The 24,972-nt window shown below is 49.5% G+C and overlaps 2 protein-coding genes across 2 annotated transcripts in view; both read left to right on the forward strand.

Moving 5' to 3' along the window:
• LOC147646087 (uncharacterized) overlaps positions 1 to 7,782 on the forward strand; it is an 84,691-nt gene extending 76,909 nt beyond the window's left edge. The window contains exon 3 of the mRNA XM_086873947.1: positions 5,774 to 7,782. Within this exon, the coding sequence (XP_086730073.1) occupies positions 5,774 to 6,522 (749 nt within the window). The 3' untranslated portion in view covers positions 6,523 to 7,782. The remainder of the gene's footprint in view (positions 1 to 5,773) is intronic.
• A 3,473-nt stretch (positions 7,783 to 11,255) lies between these two features.
• Positions 11,256 to 24,816, forward strand: LOC147646089 (uncharacterized). Its single transcript, XM_086873939.1, has 13 exons — positions 11,256 to 11,657; positions 13,316 to 13,353; positions 13,797 to 13,928; positions 15,411 to 15,545; positions 15,818 to 16,159; positions 16,606 to 16,695; positions 17,095 to 17,266; positions 18,746 to 18,809; positions 19,506 to 19,554; positions 19,933 to 20,045; positions 20,638 to 20,755; positions 21,179 to 21,278; positions 21,737 to 24,816. The coding sequence occupies exons 1-13, from the start codon at positions 11,579 to 11,581 to the stop codon at positions 22,210 to 22,212; spliced, it is 1,908 nt and encodes a 635-aa protein (XP_086730065.1). The 5' UTR covers positions 11,256 to 11,578; the 3' UTR covers positions 22,213 to 24,816.
• The last annotated feature ends 156 nt before the right edge of the window (positions 24,817 to 24,972 follow it).

Genomic DNA, 24,972 nt, shown 5'->3' on the forward strand with positions numbered 1-24,972 from the left:
CCAGGGGGTCCCATTTTTTTTTATTTTCTGTTTGCTCAACCTCTGGAGTTTTAGATACTTTAAAAACTCTGGCTCCCAGAAGTTCTGTGTTTCCTAGCCAGCAAGAGGCATATTCTCTTTCTTCTGGATTAAATGGCTCTTTTGAATTCACAAATATATTTAGAGCCTGGCAGATCCAAGCCTCAGAGGACCCGTATTTTGGCCAGTAAACATGATCAGGTGTAATTTCCTTTTTTACCCACTCCTTCATGCAAAATTGGATCATTTTTACTTTGTCTTTCCCCTTTGTATCAGGATCTGAATCCCAATTTGCTAGCTTGATCCCGAGGGGACTATCTTGAGGTATATCCTCTGGTATTTTATTAATTCTTTTTTCTCTTAAGGCCAGCTTACTGGTTCTCTGTCCCATTTTTCCAAGTGTTCTCTGTTTCAACCTACTCCTTTAAGCACCACTATTTAGAACACCAATTGTACTATTTTAGAATACCAATTTCACTCCTTTAAAACACCAGTTCACTTCTTCAAAACAACATACCACAAGTTCACTTCTTTAAAACACTAATTACCCTTCACAGCACCACCAACAAAAACCAACAAACCCCAAATCCTTCTTTCAATGCTCTTGTTACAGTCCACCTTCCCCCTCCTTCAAGATACAGTTATACACGATCTCTCATTCACACATGCATTCTCATTTCTTTAATAGGTTTTTCTCACTCATTTTTCACTCACACCAAGACAATACAATAATAAGGTACCTTCAATGTTGTTGGCCAACCCCCCCAGATTTTCTTGGGTACTGTATCCCACACTTCCCGTGGTTTGCACCCTCAACCTGGCAATATTCCCGGGGATTTATTATTTTTTATCCCCTTTTTGTCCCGTCTCCCAGTACACTGGACTTAGGAGAACTCCCGACTCCTTCCTTTCCAGGGGCTCAACCCCTCCCTGAGACCCCAGTCTCAGAAACCCCGGGGGGATTCTCTCACTCCTCTTTCTTTCGCTTCGTCCAATTCCCGGCCTATTTTCTCGCGAAAGATAGGAACCGCGGTACTATGGACTCCACTCTCGCTCCGCAGGTCTGGGGTAACCAGCTTGCGTCTCATTCACACACATTCATCCCCCCGTTTCCACCCCCCTGATCAGTACTTACCAATTCCTGTTCAGGTCCTGAAAGATTATGGGGTTTTGAAGGAGCGCTTTATTACCTTTATTTTTTTGTTTGTTTTTATTTTTCTTTGCTTTACTTGTCTCTCTCTTGTCCTCCGGGTGTTGTCCTGCTACCACCGATGACACCAGAAGAGCCAAAGCGGATTACCAAAACTGGCAGGGAGGCGCCTTCCCCCGCCTGGAATCTCCTGGTTTCCCCGGGGCGAGGTGCTTAATCCCGGACGAGCCCCCAATTTCTGTGAAAAACGAAGTTCACTCCTGTAAAATTTTAAAAATGTTTAATAAAGACAATAAGAGACATAAAGTAAAGCAAAGAGATACGGCCGGGTGCCTTGGCGCGCTGCCAAGAGCACACCTGGTATCTCAGGAGTGTCCTTTTTATCCCATCCTTGCTGCGAGAGGTTAATGCATATTCAAGCATGTCCCCTCCCTGGTTCCACCTTCTTGGATCATATTTTTTTCAATTTTATTTTCTGTTGGCCAGCATAATTTTTGCTGGTCTAGCTGGTCAGCATTATTTCGGAGTTTTTGGTTTCCTTTCTGCTGCAGATGGTCACTTGTTGATGAGAGTCCAAGCCCCTTATACTTCCTCAGAGAGCAGATGGGCTTCATATCTTTCCCCCTTGCCAACGTCCTGGTACCGGCTTTTTGGTAACAGTTTGCTCTCAATTTCCTGCTGCTGATAACAGCCTGTTTTCCACAGCTTGATCCTCCCATTGTCTTGCCTGTTGGAGTTATCTTGCCTTCTCCAGATGAGACATATCTTTACCATTCAGAATTCCTATCTAAGCCTATAACTTGCTAAGAGAGAAAAGAATATAGTGAAAGCATATAATATATTTATCAGAATAATTGTGAAAAGCCAATATTTACAACATGAATTCACAACACTGATATGAATTCTTTCAGGTTCCTGGAGTCTGGTGTTGCAGGATTTGTTCTGATGGCAGGTCATCTTTTCCCGTTTTTTGGGTGCTCCCTCCAGCCAGGGCTGCATCAATTGTCAACTTTTCCCTAATTATTCATCACATACTTGGATTCTCAACTGATTTCTCTGAACTTGTGGTAGCAAATAAACCCCAGTAGTCTGATACACCCTATATAACATAGACAGAGACAGCACATGTTGGAGTGGGGACAGGGATGATTCCCCCCCACTTGTTTTAGTGAAGTTTTCACAACATTCTCCATTTTCTGTTTTCCATTGCAGCTGAACCAATTTCTGCTGCAGAGTCAGATATCCTCACAATGGGCTGTGCCTTTAGCTGTGCAAATTCCATCTGTGCAAGCAGGCAGAGCTTGGGCTGAGGGGCAGAGCGAATCAGCCCAATTCCTCCTGCAGGCAGGAAGCCCCTGGGCCATTGTGCAGGATTTGGGCCATCAGTGTTAATTTGCATTTCTAAAGCTCCTTTCCTGGCTGCCTGGAACAAAGCTTCTCTTTCTGGGCAGCTGGGGGTGATTCAAGTGTTCTCCCCAATTCCCTATTGGTGCCTTCTTTGGCCCTTTTCTTTTTTTGACAAAAAAATATTCTATTAAAGGTTTACGAGTTAAAGGGTCATCTTTAAAGCTCTTCTAGTTTTTCAAAATGCAGCTTAAATGTGAAGATAACCCATACCATTTTGCCAACACTATGAGCCACACACATACATAAAAAGAAAAATTACAAAGCAATCAAGTATTTTCTTTTTCTTCTCCTAGGACTAAAAACTGATTCTCACACCACGGTCCCAAACAGAACCAACAATATAGAAGTAAAATTATTATGAAATTTTTTTCTAATGGTGTAATTCTTTCACTGAAACTGTGAATATCAAAAATTCTTCAACAATGTCTTTAGGGAAATAAATCATTACTTGATTCTGTACAGAATGTGCAACAGGAATAATTTCATGCACACTTAGGCTGGGTGTGCAGAGAAAATCATTCCATGACACATGAGTTTGACTAGATTTTTCTAAATTTATACATTCTGACCCCATAGAAATCCCTTGGTTTAATGTTCATTGGTTTGAAGGTGTGGAGTTGTTAGGATTTGGTTTCCTGTTGCAGCCGGATTTCTGTGCCTGTGATGGGAATTAGGTGGGCACTCCTGGATTTCCTGCTCAGCCTTTTCCAGACCAGGTGTCTCCAGCTGTGCCTGGGGCAGTGTCTGGGTAGATGTTGGTTGATGTTTGCTGCTGGGTGTTGATGTTTTGTTGATGGTCGTTATCTTGGGGGGAATCTTTTGGGCTATTCCTAGTCTGTTGAGATGTTAATTTCATCTCTGCTGAGTGGTGGAGCATCCTTTAAAAAACACCTTTAAATTTCCTTTCTCCAAGGCAAAGGCAAACCAAGACCATTTAGAAAAATAAAATTTGAAGCCATTTTCAAGTTGGTCTATTTTGCCAGCAGCTAATCCCAGGCAGGGCAGAGTGTGAGTGGAATTGAGAGGCAGAGTGGAATTGTCCCGGTGCCTTCCCCAGCAGCTGTGGCGAGGGCAGGCACAGAAAGGCCTGAAGGTGCAAGAGTGAGAGCAAGGATTGTCCCGCAGTGGCTGGAGATGGCAAAGGAGGGTGGCCAGGCCGAGGATTTGAGCAGAGGATCTGTGGGCAGGCGCAGGGGCTTCCCCCGCTGGGGAGCCCTGGCTGCTGCTGCGTTGCCTTCAGTGCAGGCTCAGGGGTGGCCTGTTTAATATTCCCTTCCAGTTCAGATTTCTGAGTCTGGAAGAGCCATGGCTGGGTCATCAATCATTTTATTTTTCTTATTTTGTTAAGTTTTGTTCTCTTTCTTATGTCCACCCCATAATATTGAGACTATCTGGGGGTAAAAAATGCACGCAATGTTCTGGGTGGAAAAGAGAATCCTCAATCCAGCTCCTGCAATTCCCTGTTAATCCTAAGAATTGCTTCAGCTCCATTTTAGTCCGGGGAAACATTATTTCTGAGATTCCCTCGACTCTCTCAGGGTCAATACAAGACAAACCTGCAATCAAAATAGGTCTTGAATATTTAACCATTTTCTCTACCATTTGCCCTTTCTTTTTTTTCAGATACTCAAAGCTGCTTTTTTGCCTGAAAATGAAGCCATTTCACAGAGGCTTCCTCTACCTCTTCTCCTTGTTTTTCTGACTGGAGCAAGTCATCCACATCCTGCATTAAGCCAGTCCCTGGGGGTGAGGTCAATTCCTTTGATATTTCCTGCAAGGCTTGCCCCAATCAGGCCGGTGCTTCCGTGCATCCCTGCAGAAGGACCGTCCATGTCTTGAGCATTTTCCCTTCTAGCTCTTGTTGCCAGCCCAAGGCAAAATTGTGTTTGCATCCTCTGGAAGTGGGCAGATCCCCAGAAAGCCTCTTTTGCATCAAGTTGTGAATGGCAGCAGTGTGAGGAGGGCACCAGGTTCAGGCTGGTGTAAGGATCTGAGAGTGTGGGGTGCCTCGGTTTCATCATCTCATTTCTTCTTCTTGGGTCCTGCAGCATTCTGTGGATTCCATTGGATTTCTTGTTTGGCAGGATAGGAGCATTCTAGGGAGCCATCCCTGGCTCCCCAAGCCGTGCCTTGAGCAGGACTCCCAGACAGGCTGTGAGCCCTTCCTTCCCTCCCTTGGAACAGGGGATTGCTTTTGGACACCTCTTGTCCTGGTTGCTTCAGGGAAATTTGGAGAGGCTCCATATCTAATTTTGCCAATTTCCCTGGGGCTGCCCACACTTGTGGGTTCACTTCAGCCTAGGCTCTGCCAGACATTTGACACAGAGGTACAGCAGAACCAGCCTCTGTATCCCCTTTTGCAACATTAATTTGCATTCCCAATTTTAGCCATCAAATCCCTTCCCAGTAAATTACAATTTGAATTACAATTGTGAGCCAATAAAAGTTCCTGCATTTTATACCCATCCCCCACATCTGTTAATAGTGGCTGAAGAAAACACACCCACTCATCTTTCCCACTTAGTGTCTAAATAATTAAAATATTCCCTAACACCTTTAGGTGTAAGATTCTGAGTGGATGGAGAGGCCCCTGTGTCCATCAGGAAAGGTCTCCTCTGGATCCAGAGCCACCCTGGATGTTCCCAAGGGCTGCAGTGTGGTGGGTCCCTGGTGGAATGGGAGCTGTGCCACCGCTAAGAATGCGTGTCCATCAAGGGCTGGACTTGCTGGTGCTGAGGGTGCTGCTGTCTGTGCTTGCAGTGTCCTTGTGCCCTGCAGCTGGAAGGCTGATTCCTTGCCAGGGGCTGTTTGGGTGGGCTGTGCCCTGGCCAGGAGGGCAATGCCTGTGCCAGGTGCTTGTGGCCGAGGGTGTCCCCTGGGTGCTGGGGCCCCCTTGGGCCCTGGGCTTGATCCCTCAGGGGCTGTAGGAACTGTGCCATGGCCTTTGCCTAAATGTTGGTGCTTTGGTTTCTTTTGAGGGCTGAACCTTTCTATTCTGTAGGGGGTTTTGGCTGAATCTTGTTATTTGATTAGTTTTTGATCTGTTTTGATATTTAGAGGATATTTGGGCTGAGTCTTGGTGTCCTGGAGGTTCTTACAGATACAAGATGCCAAACGACTTTCTGAGATGAACTTGGGCAAGGAGGAACCCCCAGTCCAAGACGCTCTCCTGTTTTGTTCTTTTTTCCCCCCAACCAGGATTTTACATTCCCGAACTGTGTTCAGATGGAGGAGGAGGAGAAAAGCCCTGGGGATCGCACACAAGGAGGGGCTGCAAACCCAGTCCAGGGAGCTGTGAGGAGAGACCCTCCCAGTTCCAGGAACACGGCCAGAGGTCCAGTCTAGGCTCAGAGCTGGAGGAGAAGCCCCACAAGTGTTTGGAATGTGGGAAGGGCTTCAGCTACAGGTCCTTCCTGCTCCGGCACCAGGTGATCCACACTGGGGAAAAGCCCTACGAGTGTGGGGAATGTGGGAAGAGCTTCAGCCAGAGCTCTGACCTGAGGAATCACCAGAGGATCCACACTGGGGAAAAGCGCTATGAGTGTGAGAAATGTGGGAAGAGCTTCACCAACACGTTTTACCTGATTAAACACCAGGTGATTCACACAGGGGAACGGCCGTACACCTGCTTGGAATGTGGGAAGAGCTTTGGGTGGAACTCCTACCTGAGGGCACACCAGCGCATCCACACCAGGGAGAGGCCGTACGAGTGTCCCAAGTGTGGGAAGAGGTTTCAGACCAGCTCCAATGTTCTCAGACACGAGCGGATTCACACAGGGGAGAGGCCCTTCCGCTGCCCCGACTGCGGGAAGGGCTTCCAGCACAACTCCAACCTTCTCAGGCACCAGCTCATCCACAGTGGGGAGAGGCCCTACGAGTGTCCCCAGTGTGGGAAGAGCTTCTCACAGAGCGCTCACTTGACCCGACACCAACGGAGGCACCAGTAAGGGAAGCCCTGCGAGTGCCCCGAGTGCGGGAAGAGCTTCGTGCGCTGCTCCAGCTCCATCCCCCATGGGAGGATGGGCGTTGGATGATCCCCAGTGACCCCCGTTGGGCAGAGCCCTGGTGATCCGTGGTCCTGGTGATGCGTGTTGGGAAGACACCTGGCTGGGAGGCTCCACATCTTCCTGGCTCCCTGTGGGCACCTGGATGAAAGCAGGGGAATGAAGTCCATCAGGACACAGACCAACAATGGGAATTCCTTCAGGAGAGTGGATTTTTTGACCTTCAATCCTAGAGAAACTTTTGTTGCTGCCTCAGGAGCTCTGTGGGCAGAGAAAAGTGTGTGACACTGGGCTTGGGGGTCCTGAAGGAAGACACATGCTCTAGGAGAGGGGATATCCAAACCTAGGGACCCCGTCTCACATTCTTGCTCAGGTAGAAGCCAAGCCCCAGTGCCAGAAAGACTAAACCCAACATGGAGCCCCCGATCCCCATCAGCATCTTGCTGCAGGTGGCATTTTACGGCGTCACTGGGGCATCTGCAGAGGTCAGGACCCCCAAAACCTCTCACAGAACCCCCAAGTACCTCAAAGTTCCCTCCCAGTGTCCCCCAGCCCACCCAGGACCCTCTGAAACCTCCTTCAGAGTCACTAATTTTAAACAATTAGGTATTTTAGAAAAATTGGAGATCTTAGCTAGAGATAGGCCTTGCTGGAACTAGTCAGAGATAATGATTAAGTGAGAAGCAGGATTTGAGATAATGAATTTCAGACTGAGGTAAAAAGTTACTTGTCATTGTATGTTTGGTCAGCTGTGCTTATAATGAGAAAAGAGAAAGTGATAAACGGGTTCAGGAAGATCACAGACCTTACATCTGGAAACCCATTTCCAAGTCACAAGGGAGGAAATTGGAGTTGTACCAAATGTCATTTGTAATGTCAACCACTGTAAAGGTAGAAAGGTGAGAGTGAGGAAGAGCTGTTTTCCTTCATCTCTTGATGACCCCTCCTCACCAAAACGACCCCCTCCTCAAATTAGGGAGCCCACCACGCAGGCATAATGACGTTTTAAACTCATTACCATGAATTTTAGTCTGAAGTGGAGCATGGGAGGTGTTAGCATTATGAATATGTATTTATATTTTGGATATTCAAGACTCCTGTGAATAGACACTGGAATCTTTTGTCAACTTGCAGTGCGTATTAAGGGGATGACTCCTGCACTCTCCCAGTGCTGTGATTAAACATCAACTGTGTAACTTTAAACTGTTGGAGAGGTTTTTTGTCCATTAACAGATTGATATTGATACTGGATCAATATTGCTATTTTGGTAAATCACTGCCAGTCTCTTCCCAGCCTCCCCAGGACCCAGCAGAGCCCCTCCTGTTCCTCTCAGAATCCCACAGCCCCCTCCCAATTTCCCCCCACTGCCCCAGGACCCCCAGACCCTCTCCCAGTCCCTTCCCAGCCCCACCAGGACTCATCAAGATTCCTCCCAGTCTCTTCCTAGCACAACCAACCTCATCCCAATCCCTGCTTTCCAATCCCCAGTCTCCTTCCAGCTCCTCCAGGCTCACTCAAATCTCTCCCAGAGACACCCAGCACCCCCAAACTCCCTCCCAGGGTCCACCAGGACCCCCAGAACCCCATCCCACCCTCCCCAACATCCTTCAAACCCCTTCCCAGCCATCCTAAGCACCTCAATCCCTTCCCCAGTTTAAACCAGTCTATCTCAAACTCCCTCCCAGTTCCTCCCAGCACAGCCCAATCCCCCTCTGGGCCCCCCCAGTGCCTCCCCCGCTGCCCCCGGCGCTGTGGGGGCCGGGCCGTGCCCCAGTGCCGGCTCAGGGGGTGCTCCAGGCTGCCGTGCTCCACCTGGCAGCTGGAGCTGAGCCCGCATTGCCGGGGGCGGTTTCCAGCAGCACCAGGAGCTGCTGGCTCCAGTCCCCGCTGGGGAGCACGGCAGTGGCCAGCACGTGGCCCGAGAGCTGCTGCTGGCCCTGGGAGCAGCTCAGCTGGATGTGGGCAGGGGAGAAATCCATCCGGTAGCAGAGCAGGCAGCCGGGGCCGGGCTGCGAGCTGGAGGGCACCAGCGAGATGGACACGCTGGGGACTCTGGGAGAGAGTGGAGAGGAGTGGTGTGAGTGAGTGGTGTGTCATTGGGAGGGACTGGGAATGGACTGGGAGGGACTGGGGTGGCACTAAAAGAGATGGGAGCAGATACTGGGACACTGGAAGAGAGCGTGGAGGTCTGGGAGTGAAGTGACAATGAACTCGGAATAGACTGGGAATGGACTAAAAAGGAGTGGGAGGGACTCTGGGGCCTCTGGGAGGGACTGTGGTGGCACTGGGCGGGACTGTGGTGGCACTGGGAGGGACTGTGGTGGCACTGGGCGGGACTGTGGTGGTACTGGGCGGGACTGGGAATGAAGTGCGCGGCACTGGGCGGCCGAGTCCAGCGCGGGGCTCTCGGCTCTGTGGATCTGCCCGGCAACTGATGAGTCATCAGAGAGACGCGCTCTGATTGGCTGAGGGGCGGCAGATCCATGGAGGGGCGAGATGGACAGGCGGGGTCACTGGGAGTGACTGGGATGGACTGGGAGAGGCTGGGATGGACTGGGAGAGCTACGGGAGCCACTGGGAGGGACAAGGGGCCCCGGGGATGGGCACAAGGAAGGCTGAGGGCTCTGGGGTGATTCCCAGGGAGGTTTGCAGGGACACGGCCGGGCCCCTCTCTGTGCCCCGCGAGCAGCGGCCCGGACAGAAAAGTTCAGGAGCGGGAGGAGGCGTTTCTCAAGATTGATTTTAATCCTCATTCTCCTGGTCTGATTTGCTCAGTTTTAAGCTCAGTTCATTTCCCCATGTCTGGGGATCTGTGCCCCTGATGGTGATCCCTGAGTGACCTCTCCCTGCCCTTGTCCCGACCCACGAGGACTTGGATTTGTTTCAGTTCAGTGGAATTCATGGTGATTTGGGGGGAGCTGGAGCAAAGCAGCTGGAAAGCACAGTGGGCTTGACAGGGACTGAACCAGGGCAGGAGTTGGGGCTGCCTTGAGTGAGCTCTCAGTGTGAACCTTCATGGGGTCTTTAAGGGAATTTTGTTGAATTTTTATATTCATTATGAAAAAGCAGGGTCACAAGTGGAGCTCCACTTTCAGCTTGAAATGAGGGGATGGAACGTGGGCACTGGAACTTCTGTAACCTCAAGTTGTTCCTTTTTGCTGGACACTTTAGCTTTGGCAATCTGAAGCCCTTCAGCAGCAATGTCTCTGACACCCCCTGGTTTCTGGCTCAGACCCAGCTCGCAGCTTGGACAAGGTCTGGGCTTTGTCCTCTTGAGCTTCGGGAGCCTCCCGGGAAGCACCAGCCCTCCCCAGCCCACCCTTGGTAGCACTTTTTCTTTTCTCTCTGCTGACGATTTTATCCCCAAAACTGCCATGGGAACGTTGTATCCAAGCACATCCTCCAGCGCTGCACTTTCCTCCTGTGAATTCCCTGTGCAGGGAATGTGGCTGTGCTTTTCCCTGCTCTGTTCACTGACAAACAAACCTGAGCCCGTGGGACTGTCAGAGCTCCTTCATGCAATGAAATCAGGTTGTGTTTCTCATGGCATGTTCTGGAGGAGCTTTTCTTGCTGTGTCTTGTGCTGCTGGAAATGACACAAGAGCCAGGAGGGAACAGAAGCTGCTGCTGCCCGTTGGCTCAGGGCCAGGGAACCAAGTTGTGCTCCCGGGCAGTTGGGCCCTGCTGGAAGCAGAGCCGCGTTTCCCTTGAGCAGCTCAAGCTTGTGACAGCTCCAAACAGGAAACCTCAGCAGAAAACTCTTCCTCCAAACTCAGCTGCTTTCCCTCCTGCAGCTGTTTGGGAAAGAGCCTCAAAGCACAGACTCTGCTGGGAGCCATTGGTGCATTCCCTCCCTCCCGGCAGCAGCAGCTCCTGAGCCCTTCACGGGCTCCTGGCCCTTCCCAAACCCTTCAGCTCCCTTTCAACTCTCAGCAGTCACTAACATGTGCATTTCTTTCATATTTAAGCTGCATTTAAACTTCTCTTTTTCTCTCCTCTCTATCTTTTTAATCTCCTCTTCATCTCCTTTAATCCCCTCAGCACCAGTAGGATGGGGATGGAGTCTTGGGGTGGGTGTGGGATGAACTGAGGATCCAGCAGAGAAGGGCCAGGCAGAGGGGAGAGGACTCAGCCAACCCTTCTCCTGCTCTCTCCTCCCCCAGGCTCCAGCTAAAGCAAGTCAGACTGGAAAGGATCCCACAAATGCTGTGTTCTCCTCCCTCTGAGCTTGGCTGGGGATCCTCAGCTTCAGCCTGGTGCAGTGGCTGAGATTCACTAATTTGAGATTTTTGGCTAATGCACTAAATTGAAGAGGTTTATTATTACTTAATCACCTTTCATCTTTGCCAAGTTCTGCTGCACTGTGTCTGCTTTTCACCCAATACACTGCTAGCTCACCTACACACATGTGCTTCTTAGGATAATATTTAGATTCATAGCTTACTCTCTAAAATCACACAATTACACTTGAAATCTCTCCACCATCTCACTCAATGCAGTTTTTTATTTACTTATGGCATATTCTTACTTGCAGCTATAGGAACATAAGCTTATGAATTCTCAACTAAACGTCTGTGAACCTTTAGCATTGCATGAACCCAAGCTCCTTCCAAGGCTGTAAATCAAATCCTTCAGTATCTGTGGAAGTTTCTGTCTTTCCATTTCCCACAGCCCAGCAAAGGATTTGTGACCCTTTGTGACAGAGGAGAACCTGCCAGGCAATTTTGTGTTTGCTGTAGGGAAGGTTGGGTTGCTCTGCATCAATTCCCAGAGCAGTGCAGAGCATTGGCTTTGTGATGTCAGGGCATGGATGCCACCTTGTCGTGGTGACATCCCAAGGTTGCCTTGGTGCACGGAAGGCCTCAGGGTCAGAGCAGCTCTTGGGCTTGCTCAGTGCAGGAGCATCCTCCTGCTTGAGGCGTTTGTCAGTGGGCAGCTGCACACTGACAGGAGCCGTGTTTGTTTTTGTGGTGGAGCAGAGTGTGCAAACTGGCAAAAATGATGGAGCAGCTCGCTGCTGCCATTTGCACCATTTATGGCATTGGCTACGCCGGCTATTACCTCACCAACCTGGCACGTAAGTAGAGGTTTTCCCTGGCTGGAACCTGAGCTGGCTTTTGTAGGTCTCCCTGCTCTTTCTTAGTGACCGGGTTGCTATTGAAACACAAAGACCATGAGGATGCCCCTGGTTTGGTCAAGCTCCTGTCAACACCTTCAGCAAAACACGGGGTGTCTGTAGCCAGGGGGCTGCGGGCAGCATTTGCAGGGCTTCTGTTCCCTCCACGGGAGAGCCTGTGGCAGCAGAGTCTGGCATTTCCTCACTTTGCTGGCTCAATCTCTTGGGGTGACTTTACTTTTAAGATAGCTCTGAGAGCTGGGGAAGTTGAAACTGCTGGAGGCTGATGGGAGTTTTTTCTCCTGACTAATTCCTGGCCATGGGTGAGAATTGGCAGCGGTTTTAACTATTGAGAAGTGAGATCAACCTGTGAACACCACCTTAAGATGGGAGGCCGGGAATTTCTTGCTCTCTTTGGTTTCTGGCTTCTGACGAGGTCACAGGGCTCTGTCTCGGCCTCCTCCCCCCCTCCAGGCCGGACAAGGCTGCAGAGGACAGGGTGGGGGGAGAAACGGAGCCGGCCAGCCTGACTTGGTTTGCAGTTTCTGCCACTGAACTGAAACCTGACACCATCAACATCTGCAGCTTTAGCAAGATTTTAACTCTTTTACTGCCTGCATGAGACTTGCAGATTAATCCTTTTTTTCCAGAGAGAGAGAGAGAGGGAGTGATCAACCATCAACCCATCAAAGAGAGTGAAGAAACAAATTAAATTGAGAGGGGGAAGAGAAAGGAGATGCTTTAATAAGCTGAAATATTTTTCTGTTAAAGCTATGGAGATGGACAGTAGTGTTCTGAAAAAACCTCCTTTAATTCATGACAGAGTATATTGGGAGGAATGGAGTGTTTCCAAGTGTGGATTTTGAGCAAATGATGAAGTAGTTGTGACACTGTGAGATGCTGGAACAGAGCGGGAGAAGTAAGAGTTGAAGATTTGGGCTTTTAAGAAGCAAAAAGAAAACTTCTGTTTCCAGGAGGGCTCACAAAAACAGATAAAGAGAACTTTTGCCTTTGAATAACTCATTCATAAAAATGACATCCCTAGACTCATGACCCATAACACACCTCAGAGTGATGGGAAATGGGAGGAGACAACTGATGGCAGATTTGCGGGCAGCTGGCATCAGAGAAATAGAAAGCTATGAAGAAAAATAGTTTTTGTGTGAAAAACTCCATAGATAGCAGAAGAAGACTTTTGTTTCTTTACAATGACTGATGAAAAGACTCCAGCAGGAATTGGGACTGTTGTAAACACCAAAGATCCAAAGTTTCTTGTCTCTATGTTGTCATGTAAACAAGGGAATGGTTGGGTAGTGGGGGAGAAAAGGGTTGTTCTGGAAGTTTTATTCTGGTTTCTTATTCTTGTACTTTTTGTTAATGAACTTCCTTTATTCCATTTAAGTTTTCAGCCTGTTTTGCTCTTGTTCTAATCCATATCTCACAGCAAGAAATAAGTAAGTTTTCTAGTGATTTTTTAGTTGCTGCTTTAAACCACACCAGTCAAGCAGGACACCTTTGAAAATGCAGACTGGGAGATCTTCTCAGATGCTGCTCTAAATAGGCCACGGTTCTCTCCAGTTTTCTCAAAGAATTTGGTTCCTTTTCCTTGCCCACTGCAGGTCATCTGAGCCGTGTGTTCAGAGGTGCCGATCCTGAGGTGAGTCAGAAAGGAACATTTGATGTTTCTGGAGTTTCAGAACTGTGCAGGGAACTGTGAGCTTGGCCTGTGGCAGTAGAGTGCAGAGGGCCAGCTGGGTGGGCTGAAAGAAGATCCATTTCCATGTTTACAGCAGCAATAGCAAAGGCATTGTTGGCTATTTCCTAATTTTCCATTGCAGAGCTTTAAAAGAACTCAAAGCTCAGATTTGCAGAGAGAACGTTGTTTGCTGATAGTAGCCAGGGTGAACTCTCTAATTCAGAACTATTTTCTGCCTGGCTGAATTAACCCATTTTAATTTACTTGGAGAGACTTAGAATCCCATTGCTATCAAAGCTGATGATTTGTGCTTGGTAGAGCTGGTTGTAGAAATCGAGCTGAAGAGAAATAAGGTTCTAAATGATAGGGAGCTGCCTGTCCCTAACTCCACCATCTGTCCACAGAGCCCAGAAGCAAGAGCAGACTCTGCTGTGGCTCCCTCTGCTCCTGGAGAAGAGGCCAAAGAGGAGCAAAATGAGCAAAAGGAGCACGAGCCTCCAGCTGTGGTCACAGCCCAGCCTGACCATGCCCAGACAGTAAGTGCCAGTGCTGGGTGCTGCTGTCTTTAGTGCAAGGCAGAGCTGCAAGTTTCTGAGCAGCCAGCACTTGCTGTTGCTGGCTGAGGATGCTGAGTGCTGGAGTCCTGCCAGCACCCAGCCATTCCCCCATCCCGTGGCAGCTGGAAATTGGGCTTTGAGCCGTCGTGCTGAGGCCCCAAAGCGCTGCTGCCTGCGGGTGAGCAGCTGGCTGCTTGGCTCAGGGAAGCTCTGTCTCTTGGCTTCTGCCAAGCCATGGCCAAGGGCTCACACGGCATTTCTGGGGCTCACAGGGATTGCTTTGTTTGCTGTCCCTTTTTGGAAACATCTGGATGACCTGGAGAACTGTTCTGTAGTTTTCTTGAGCAATTCTTCACTTCTGCAGAGTCTTTTAGGCCACCTGTCTTTTGGCTTTTGATAAGCTGCAAGGAGATGATTGTGTTGTCCATGAAGCTGTGGCCGGCCATTCTTGTCCTGTGTGGCCAAAGAAACAAACTGTGTAGTTCTGAACCCTTCTTCTGAGGCAAAATCCACAAGTGGCAAGTTTCTCTTGATACGTTTTGTGGTGAAGTCTGCAGCTTTGGAAACTGCATTGGAGCCTAGTGTGGGGGCAAAGCTGCAAGTCCTTGAGTGCTGTCTTTTGTTGCTAAGAACCCCTTTAGAGATGGTTGTTTTTTCTCCTTAGAGCTGTTTTCCTCCTCCTGCCTCTTCTGTCCTGACACTCCCTGTTCAACCTCTAAATTTCTGCCTGTCCTAGTGAGGTGGGACAATTCCATGGTTTAGGTGGTTTTTGGTGACTTTGGTCATACATGCATTACATGACCCATGGCTTCCTTCATTGGCATCCCTAGGGGTGTGTCAATTAATTTGTTGGTGGGGCCTTTTGAGGATCTCTGTCAGTGCCACTCAGAATTCTCAGCTGACAAAAGAGGGAGGAGAAACACCTTGGTCCTCTTCCATATCCTGAGGTGGCCATAGAGGCTCTCTGACCTGCAGCAGAGGATCAAATTGCACACATCCTTGTCTCCTGAATGAGCAGGATTTCTAACAAGAGTGTAGATGTCAGAAGGGCAGGAGTGGCAGGGCAGGCCTGAAAAGAACATGAACTCCAGCAGTGTCTCTCCCAAGGGCTGAGCTCACCCAGGAAGCCCCTGCAGAGCCAGGATGGAGCTGTGGGACAGGGCTGGCTGTCAGTCACTAGGGAGAGACAAGCAGGACACAGCAGAAGGGGAGGGAGGCCCTTGAGAAATGCCCCACATTTCCTGTCAGCTGCCCAAGAGTCTGTTGGAGTTTCAGTGCCAGATGGGCCCTGATTGCACTGCCAGGGTCCCTTTGGAATCTGTGCTTCCCCACGGGCAGAGAACAAGGCAGGAGAGCAGCAGCACAGAGCTTTGGGAACGTGGGAGCCCATCAGCCTTTGAGTCTTGGCCCACAAATGTTGGATGAGAAGTTGAAGCCCATCTTCTCTTGCTTTCTCTGCAGGTCCATCCAGAGAAAGAGCAGGAGCAGATTGTTTTATCAGGACGGCCGTGCCAGCCTGAGGGAGAGCTGTTCCCAGCCCAAGAGCAGGAAGAGCAGCTGGGGCAGCAGGTGGAAGAGCCACTGGAGAATGGCCAGGTAAGGCTGACTCAGCAGGGGACAGAGTGAAGGGCAGGAAGAGGGGCATAAAACGCAGCTCTTGGGACTGAGCAGGCCACAAGTGCCAGAGGCCCTGAAAGCAAAGAGCCTCTGCAGAGATCAGCAGCGGGACAGGAGGTTACAGTGGAAGCAGAGGTGGGTAGGGAAGCAGAAAGAAGTGACTGAATGAGTGTGATTTTGAGGCTGAAACTGAGGAAGAAGCTGAGCCTGATGGCAGCTCCCAGGCACTTGCTCTCCATTTGTGTGTACAGAACATCGAGGCAGAGCCCCAGGCAGAGCTGCCCGAAGCTCCGAGGGCCATCATGGCAGTGAAGAGGAGGCCTGAGGAAGACAGAAGCATCGAAGAGGAGATGGATCTCCCCTGGCAGAGAGGAAATCAAGAAAACCAGGTGAGTGAAAGAGTGGCAGACACTCCACTCATGGAAATTCCTCTCTGTCATTCTTCACAGGCCTCCGATGAAGAGCTGCTGGCAGAGCTGCAGGAAACTGAGGCTAGGATCAGGGCAAGGGAGGAGAGGCTGGAGGAAGAAAGAAGAATAATCGAAGAGAAATTCCATCTCCTCGCTCAGCAGCAAGAGGCTCTAGAAAATCGAGTGAGTGAAAGAGCGATAGGCACAGCAGTCACTGCAGTCTGGTGCTTTCTGCCCTTCTTGCCTTTCCTCTGCAGAGCAGCAGGGGGCTGGGCTGATGCCTCTCAGTGCCATCCTGCTGTAGTGTCTATCCCAGCTGCTTGGAAGGACATTTCCTGCTGTGCTCAATCTCAGCTGCTGCCCTGGACAGTGGCACCAGTCATTTGCCCCTTTTGCCAGCACTCATCTCAAGGGATTCCTGCTGGCCTGCTCCTGCTCTCCTTGTTTCTTCAGGGCTTTTTGCAAGTGAACTCAGTCCCCCAGACAGATTTGGAATACAAGCTGCAAGCTGTCTGTATCCCTTGGTGAATCTGCTGCTGTCCTGCTCTTTCCCTTTGCTCACAGTCAATGAGCCTTGGCACACAGGGACAAGCTGTGGTCTCTGACTGCTTTGTTCTCTTTGACTTGAGGTGGACGTGTTGATATCTCACCTGGCAGCCCGCGAAGGCTTCCAGCAAATGCCTGCTGATGAAGAGCCCCAAGGTCGGCGGCAGGCACAGGTACTGTCCCAAGCACAAGTGCTGCAGGCTGAGCACCTTCTGAAGATGGTGCAGGAAAAGAGGACTGAGGGGGAGGAGCTCCAACATTAGAACAAGGAGCTGCAAATGTGTCTGCAGCCCTTGGAGGGGGAAAGGGATCCTTGGGAGAAAGTGGAATGGTCGTTGTTGCAGTCATCCTTCAGAAAATCCAGGAAAATGGAATATGAAACTGGCCATGAACTTGATTAAAACCAACCTTGGGTTTTGACCATTTGGTTCCAGAAGTGGGCATCCAAAAAATCCAGCTGATGAGCTTTGCATGTGGCTAACAGCAACTTCCTAAGGGCTTGCATTTGAAAAGGGAACTCGGGGTAATCTCTGCCAGCCAGCTTCCTGACACAAACTCCTTTCTTCTCGCAGATCTACGCAGGCTCTTCCATTCAATCTGCTGCAGCAGCAGCAGCAGCAGCATATAAAGGAGCCTTTGTTCCCCAAGCTGAGCAGTGGAGCCGGGGCAGTTTGTCCATTTCCAGCAGTGACACATCTGCTGCTCAGCTCCAGGAGAGCCTGGGAGACTTCGTGGAGCAACTGAGTACGTCTGGTGTATTTCTTGTCTGAGGGACAGTGTATTGTGTGCACGTGCCAGCAGAGCTGTAGCAAATGATCCTCCTCACTTTGGTGTCCCAGAGACATTTAGGACTCCCCACAGGAACTGCTGTGCTCTGAGGCAGCGAGAGAGCGCTCTGGCTGTTCCTGCTGCCTCTGAGGGCAGCTTGGACTGGCTCGGCTTTGCCTGGCATTCCCTTGCCACTAAAGGCAGAAGCAGGAAATGTTCTTGGATCAGCAGGAGGCTGTGGCCTAGCAAATGATCTATGCAAGTCCTGTGTGCTAGTAGCCAGACTGAACAGAATATTTGATTCCTAAATTCTCCTTAGACTCCAGACTTCCCACCAGTCGTCAGAACCAAAAGACTTCAGAGATACTGATTGGTTTCGGGGTTTTGTCTTTTTGTTGTGGTTCCGTTTTTAGTTTTCAGTTTCTATACTCTTTGGTTTCAGATTTGGGGTTTTTTGGTAGAGTTTTTTTTTTCTCCATCCTGAAAGAGCTGTTCTGCCCCATGTGTCCTACTAGTGTCATTTTTAGGACTGTTTTTATTGCCTCTACTATATCTACAAGGTTTTTATGAGAATGCTGTATTTTTGTCAGTGAGGACTCGTTTGAAAGAACATCAGGTGACAGCAGAAACAGAGAGCAAGAGATGTTTTCATTGGGCCCACACTGAAGAAACAGATACTTGTATAACAATCTGTAATTAATATCCTAGTTTTATTTTTCTAAAGATGTGTCCAAGAGACACATCGACGTGGTGTGATCAGATAAAACAGCACTGCAGGCATTTCTCAGGAGCGAGCCTGCAGCCCCTGTGCTGTGTATTCCTCAGATCCATGGCACTTTTTCATCCCTGATTCCCAGCCATTCCCATGACTCTTAGAATCCTACCTATTGGCCCAAGCCCTGCTCAGATCAGTCTCTGGGAAAACACATCAAGCCCTTTGTGATTCTGCAGCACAACCCATTTAATCTGCTTCTTGCCCATAACAGCTGCCAGTGCTGTGCTCTCAGAAAAGACCTGGTGGGGTTGAGGAAAGATCCCAGCTGATTTGGTGTCTACCTTCACCTGCTGGCACACAAAAGGGCCTTGATCTGCACCTGGCTGTGTCTGATCTCCAAGGCAATGCTGTTGTGTCCTGAACGGGGGCCACAGCTTTTCAGGGGCTCAGGCTGGCTGTGTCTTCTTGCCATTGCTTGTCAGTGCTCATGCTTGGCCTTTGCCAGCCTTGTGCTGTGCCCTGCTGTGCCCTCTGTGCTTCATTTCCTTCCAAGGACTGCACAAAATCAGTCTCTCTGCTGGCCATTTGTACTGCACAACTGCCTGTCTTGTTGCTGCTGTGCTTGCTGCCCAGCTGACCACAGAGGGTTCAGAGCCCCAGACAGCGGGGCTGCCTTTGGCATCTCCTGCAAGTTCGGATCTCTGCCTGAGAGTCAGCATCTTGCATTTTGTTTCCCTCAGGGAGAATGGTGAACAAGGAAAATCCCATCACAAAATACATCGAACTGGAAAGCCTTGGCAGCGGGTGAGTCCAACCACAGTCACTTCTACACAGCCATGGGCCAGGTGTTTCCCTGGGGGAATATCCATCAAGTGGGAAGTCAGACAAGTTGTCCACATGTTTAGACAGCGGGCTTAGTCTGCCCCATCTCTCAGTACTGGCCAGAATTTGTCAAGTGTGCTCAGAAGGCATTGTCAAAGACATCTCCATGCTGCCAAGGTCTTGCCTGCAGCAAGGAACAGAACCTGGTAAATCTGCTTGTCTCTCAAGTGTGGGACAGCTCAGGATTCATTTTCTTCGCATTTTTGGATGTCTCCAAATCATCTGGCCACACTAATGAAAGGAGAAGAATCTTGCTTGCCTGAAAGCATAACCTACCCCCAATGAGAGCTGTCAGATAACAGTTCTCAGGAACATTTCTCTCCAAGAGTTTGCTAAAGGAAATACTCCGTGCTCAGGATTAGAATTGCACAGTTTAGAAGCTGATAGCCGAGATGAAGGAATAAGCTGCCTTTTGGAGCTGAGGCAGTAAAGCCCAAGGCTTCAGGAACAGGCACAGTGCCCAGGCACTTGAGGGGAAAATGCATCATCTGCCTTCTGGCAGACCCCTCCTGCAACCTGCAGCTTTTAGGCATTTACAGCAGAGCTCTCCTGTCTGGACTGGCTTCCACTGCAAGATCTAAATGGCTTCTCCTTTCTTTGCTGCTGTTTTGTTTCTAGGGGTTTTGGAGAGGTTTCCAGAGCACTTGACATTGCAACAGGAGGAGAGGTAAATGTCAACAGCCCCTGCAGCCTCTGCTGCTCTCCAGGCCTTTCCCCACTGCTGACAGCTGGGGCTGGAGCTTTGAGCAGAGCTGTGCTGAAAAGGCACAAGAAGCACAGACTGGAGCCAGCCTGCAAATTGCACTTGGAACAGGCTTTGTGGACAAGGCAAATCGCCAGTGGCCACGTGTCCTGTAACTGACCCCCAAGGGAGCAGAGAAATGGGCTGTTGCAATGTCACTCCCTAATTACTCCAGTGATGAGGTCTAATCACAAGGCACTTGGGCACAGCTTGGCTGTGCCATTCCAAAATCACTTGCTCCATGTGTGTTGTGGTCTCATGCTACCAATTTTCTCAAATTACTCCTTTTCAATGTCATTTGAGGTGGCCATAAAGAAAATAAATGTGCAAGGAGTGAGTAGGAAGATACTAACCATGAATGAAATCAGGATCATGGAGAGTAATAGGAGTCCCAGGATCGTGAATTACTTAGCCAGGTGAGTGGTCACGGTCCTATCCCTTGAATGTTTGTTTACATACTACAAGCAGGAGAGCTTAAAAACCCACTTTGGTCAGTGGCAGGAAATAGAGCTGTTAATGATTATTTCTCTACTTATCTCCAATGGATGGGAAGAGACTGCATTTTGTCTGCATGAATCCACCCTGGCAAATGCAGACTGAAAATTGTTCAAAAACCTGCATCAGCCCTATCTTAAGAATTCAATACCTTCTAAGTTCATTGTCTCCACAGTTCTTTGGGCTTGAGTTTTTCAAGTTTCTTAAATGCTGATGAACCATCCAAGAGAGGATTGCCCTTGCATTGTTGCCCCTCTTTTCCATTGCTGTGTATGCCAGGAAGACTAGGTGCTTATTTCCAGAAATGCCATGCGTGACAAGTTTTTTATCTGGGCTCTTCCTAAACTGCCTTTCTCCTTGAGACAGCACAGACTGCAAACACTGCACAGCCTAGAGGCAATGTCTATGCCTTTACTTCTGCCCTTGTCTCCAAGGGACCCAGAAACAAGACTCAAGCAAAAAACCAACCTAGCCGTGCATGTTCACCTGCATGGCCTTGTTTCCTTTTTTCAGCTACCTTGTGCATGAGGAACTCTGGTTGGTGATGGAGTACATGGACGGAGGCACTCTGAGAGATCTCATCGACGAGATTCAAATGTCTGAAGGAGAGATTGCAGCTGTCAGTCGGGAGGTCAGGGATCCCATCTGTGCTTCCAAGGCCTTGAGCTGCATTGTCTGGGAAACAGGGGCTCAGAACGGGAGGGATTTCATGGGCCAGGCTTGGTTTCTGTGCTGCTGCTCGGCTATGGGCAAGCAAGAGCATCTCAAGGGAACTGTCTGCCAGTGCCCCTACACTCACTGGACTCACTTCCTGTACTCTTATCCCCTGCTCTTGTATTCTATCTCTGTCTCTTGCATTGGCATTTGCAGTTCTCCACTGAGAAAGGTGCTGCTCTGCTACTGTGGGAGCAGCAGGCTTTTGCTCTCAATGGCGCTGTGTTCTGCAATTCCTCCCCATTCCCCTGCAAAGGGAACCTTCCACAGCTGTTTCCTTGCTTGTGCGATGAACTCACAGCACTACTTTTTGTCCTCCTGGTTCTGTTTTCTCTCTCAGTGCCTGCAAGGACTGGATTTTCTTCACTCCAACCACGTGATCCATCGAGATGTCAAGAGCAACAACATCCTTCTCAGAACCGACGGCTCTGTCAAGCTGGGTCAGTGTATTCTTGCTCAGCTTCAGCCTTCCAGGAATGGGGGGTGTGGGGCTGCTTTCAGTGACTGCCAGCTCCCCAAAAATGCTGCTGCTGGCAGTGCAGGGGTCCCCCCTGCTGTGGGCTGAAGGCACAGTTGCAGGGTGCACACAGCTATGACAAGGAACCACAAGCAGCCCAGAGTGCTATTGCTCTGTGTGTGTCTGAGTGTGTTCCTTCCAGAGGGAGGGAGCTGCAATCTAAACCTTCAGGGGAACAAAAGGCACTGCTGGAGGAAGTGTAAGAAATGGGGGGATGTTTGAAGTAGCCAATTGCCTTGGCTAAAGCCCCAAGGAAACAGAGCAGGGAGTATTGTCCAGGAAATTCAACTGCACATTCTCAAACTTCTACCGGGGAATTCTCTGGCTTGGTTTCCTAATTGACAGTATTAAAATTAAAAGAGTATTTTGCTTTCTCCTCAGCTGATTTTGGCCTTTCTGCTCAGCTCACCCCTGAGCAAAATCAGCGGTGCTCGGTGACCGGGACTCCTTGGTGGATGGCACCTGAAGTGGTGAAGCGTCAACCATATGGCCCCAAAGTGGACGTGTGGTCTTTTGGAATTGTGGCAATTGAAATGGCCGAACAAAAAACTCCTTATGACAGTTTCACTGCTCGATCGGTAAGGAGCAAATACTCTCTGATCCCGCTGTCTTTCTCACCTGTCCCGGGTTCTCTGCTCACTGCACAAAATCCCATGGCCATCTGCTGGAAGTACTTCCACCAAGGCCCCTTCTACAAATGTCCCTGCAGCACATCAGCATCTGCTGGAGCTTCGGTTGCAGCACTGGGGGAACTCAAGCCTTACCTCGCCCAAACCATCTCCATTCTCAGGCAGCATTTTGCTTTGCCTTACAAGTCGTTCCAGCTCTTTTGGCTGTGTAGATGGCCCCAAGAATAGGAAACAAGCATCTCAGAGCTGCTGTTATCTTTCCAGAAATGAAGCAAAGAAACTCAAACCAAACCAAGTTTCTAAAACAGTGCTTTTGAGAGAAGAAGTGCAGCCCCATTCTTCTCACAGGGAAACTTGCCTGAAACCTGGAGATGAGGCTGTAAAGCCAGAGTCTCTTCTGCTTCTTGTGCAGTGCTGCTGAGACACTCAGTGACCACCTTCTTTCCTAACCCAAGCTACTTTCTCCATATCACCAAGCTGGAGCCTGGTGACAGGGAGAGCCTGCCAAAACCTCCTGTTTGTTTCCTGGCACTTTCTGGGATGGGCACAGCGTTAATGCATTGACTTGAGAATCCAACGAGCACAGGCTTACCACAGGGATGACACTTCTGATTTCACCATGAATATTTTCCTTTTGCCACATAAGGGAACCTGAAATTTTCAGAGTGCTGAGAGACAGAGCTGCAGGTGGCTCCTGTGTGCCCAAACAGGCATTTTCAACCCAATACATTTGTGGAGGCATCTTAATGTGTCTGTGTTGAAAATGAGATTCCAAAGGTTTGTTTCCTTCCCTGAGGAACACCTGCTGCATTTCCTTTCTTTTCTTCCAATTACCATCATTTTCAAGAACAGGACGAAAAGCTGGATGAGTTTTGCTTTATGGCAGCTGTGCTTAAGGGACCAACAAGCACTGCAGAGATTCTTTTCATATAAGAATCCTTGGAATAGTACAGTTAGTTAGAATAGCAAAATCCCTCTTCCAAAAAGGCTGCCAAGCTGCTGGGAATCCTTTGAGAAGGAAACACGTATTTGCTGATGTAGTTGCCACTAACTAGAGCAGGCAATGAAATCAGCTGCCAAGGCAAGATCTGCTGGATGTTGGCAAAGCTGTGGCTTTGGGGCTTGGGTTTTTTCATGATACAGGAAAGTCGTCATCCAAATGCTACAGGAAAGTCATGTCTGCCTCTCTGCCAGGGCAAAAACTGCCACTGCAGAGTGGAGCTGGAACAATGGGCTCTGGGAGAGCAGTTCCAGATGGGAAAGAAGCAGGTGGAGCCTTGTGTTTCCTTTTTCTCCAGGCTAAATTCCACATAGCCACAGAAGGGACCCCACAGCTGCGGCAGCCCGAGCAATTCTCGCCTTTGCTGCGTGACTTCCTGAGCTGCTGCCTGCAGAAAGGCGAGGCGCAGCGCTGGTCTGCCAAGGAGCTGCTGCAGGTAAAATGCCAAAAGGGCTGCAGGTGAAACAGTGTCCCAGGGATGGGCTCCTCCTCCACTGAAATCCAAGGCATCAGATGAGCCCCCATCCTCCTCCCTTCCAACCTTGGTGCTGTTCAGCTGACAGTGGGGAGCAATCCTAGACTGGGCTGGGCTGGCAGGGAGTGCTGGGTTTTAGCGCTGGCTAAAATCACCAGGGCACTTACTCATTTCTTGCTGGGAGCTATGGATTAGGAGAAGGGCAAAACAGGCTTCAAACTTCAAAGGAATAACAAATTTTATTATCAGGCCCACAAGAATAAGAAAGGTCTCACCTGTGCAGTGAAAGGGTTCAATCTCACCCAGGTCATGGCAGTCACGGTGTTGGATTTCAGGCTGTGCTGGGCCCCTCTCTCTGCCCGGGAGCCGCTGGGAGGGGAGGCTCGGCCTGGAGCCGTCGCTGCACGCCGGGGAGAGGGTTTAGTGTGGGCAAGATGTCAGCAGCCGTGGCCTGGCCCAGCCTGGGGCCGGGGTCCCGCAGCCTCCATCCCCCGCCCGGGAGCCGCTGGGCTCTGGCCCGGCCTCCCCCAGGAGCACAGGCCGTGGGCAAGCAGGGCCGGCCTCACCAGAGCTCCGTTACCTTCGGGCTCCGGAAGCAAAGAGGGCCAGTGCCCGGGCTGGTGGTTTTCAAAATGTGCATCATCACAGAAGCACATCTCATTTCTAAATGGTGCAAAATGTTGTCAGTTCTCAGAACTAGCCAGCCATTGGCCTGTCTCAGGCACAGAGGAAGCTCCCAGCAGCTTCTCTCAAAGAAATCACTTCCGTGCGGGGTTTCTTACTTCTTTCCCTAAACGTCAATTCATCTCAAACTAACTCACAGGGACATGGAAAGGTCATCTAGTCTGTGTCCTGCAATGAGCAGGGACATCTTTCAAGAGATCAGGATACTCACACCTCAGATATTTCCAGGGATGGGCCTCCTACCAGCTCTTGGGGCAACCAAGTGCCACTCTTGCCCCATGCTCCTGACCTACTCTGACTCAATCCCCTTTCCATTTAAAAACTATTCCCCTGCCTTTGAAGCTCTTACCTTGGAAAATCATGCTTTCTTGTTGTTTTCTTTTCCTTTCTGCAGCATCAATTTATAACATCGGCCATGCCTGGGTCCAGCCTGGCACCTCTCATCGTTGCAGTAAAGAAGTGGAAGGAGGAGGCAGGAATGCAACAATTAATTTAGAACTGCCTTCTCCATGCCCAGTTTAGAGTAGGATTATAGAGTAGGATTGTAGAGTAGGGTTGTAGAGTAGGGTTGTAGAGTAGGATTATAGAGTAGGATTGTAGTGCAGGATGGTAGTGTAGGTTTGTAGTGTAGGATTGTAGAGTAGGATTTTAAATAAAATTTATAAAATCTCAACTCCTTTGGAACATTTCTCTCCTTCTGACCCTGTGAGAAAGCTCAACATTTCCTCCTGAATTGTCAGTTTTTTCTTAGAGGTGGAAAGTGACATTGATGGCTTCTTTGGTACAGTTTGTAAGGGGGGAAGGCTCCTCTTCATTCATCCTCTCCAGA

The sequence above is a fragment of the Cyanistes caeruleus genome, unplaced genomic scaffold (assembly GCF_971803275.1).
Source record: "Cyanistes caeruleus unplaced genomic scaffold, bCyaCae1.hap1.1 HAP1_SCAFFOLD_125, whole genome shotgun sequence".
NCBI lineage: Eukaryota > Metazoa > Chordata > Aves > Passeriformes > Paridae > Cyanistes > Cyanistes caeruleus.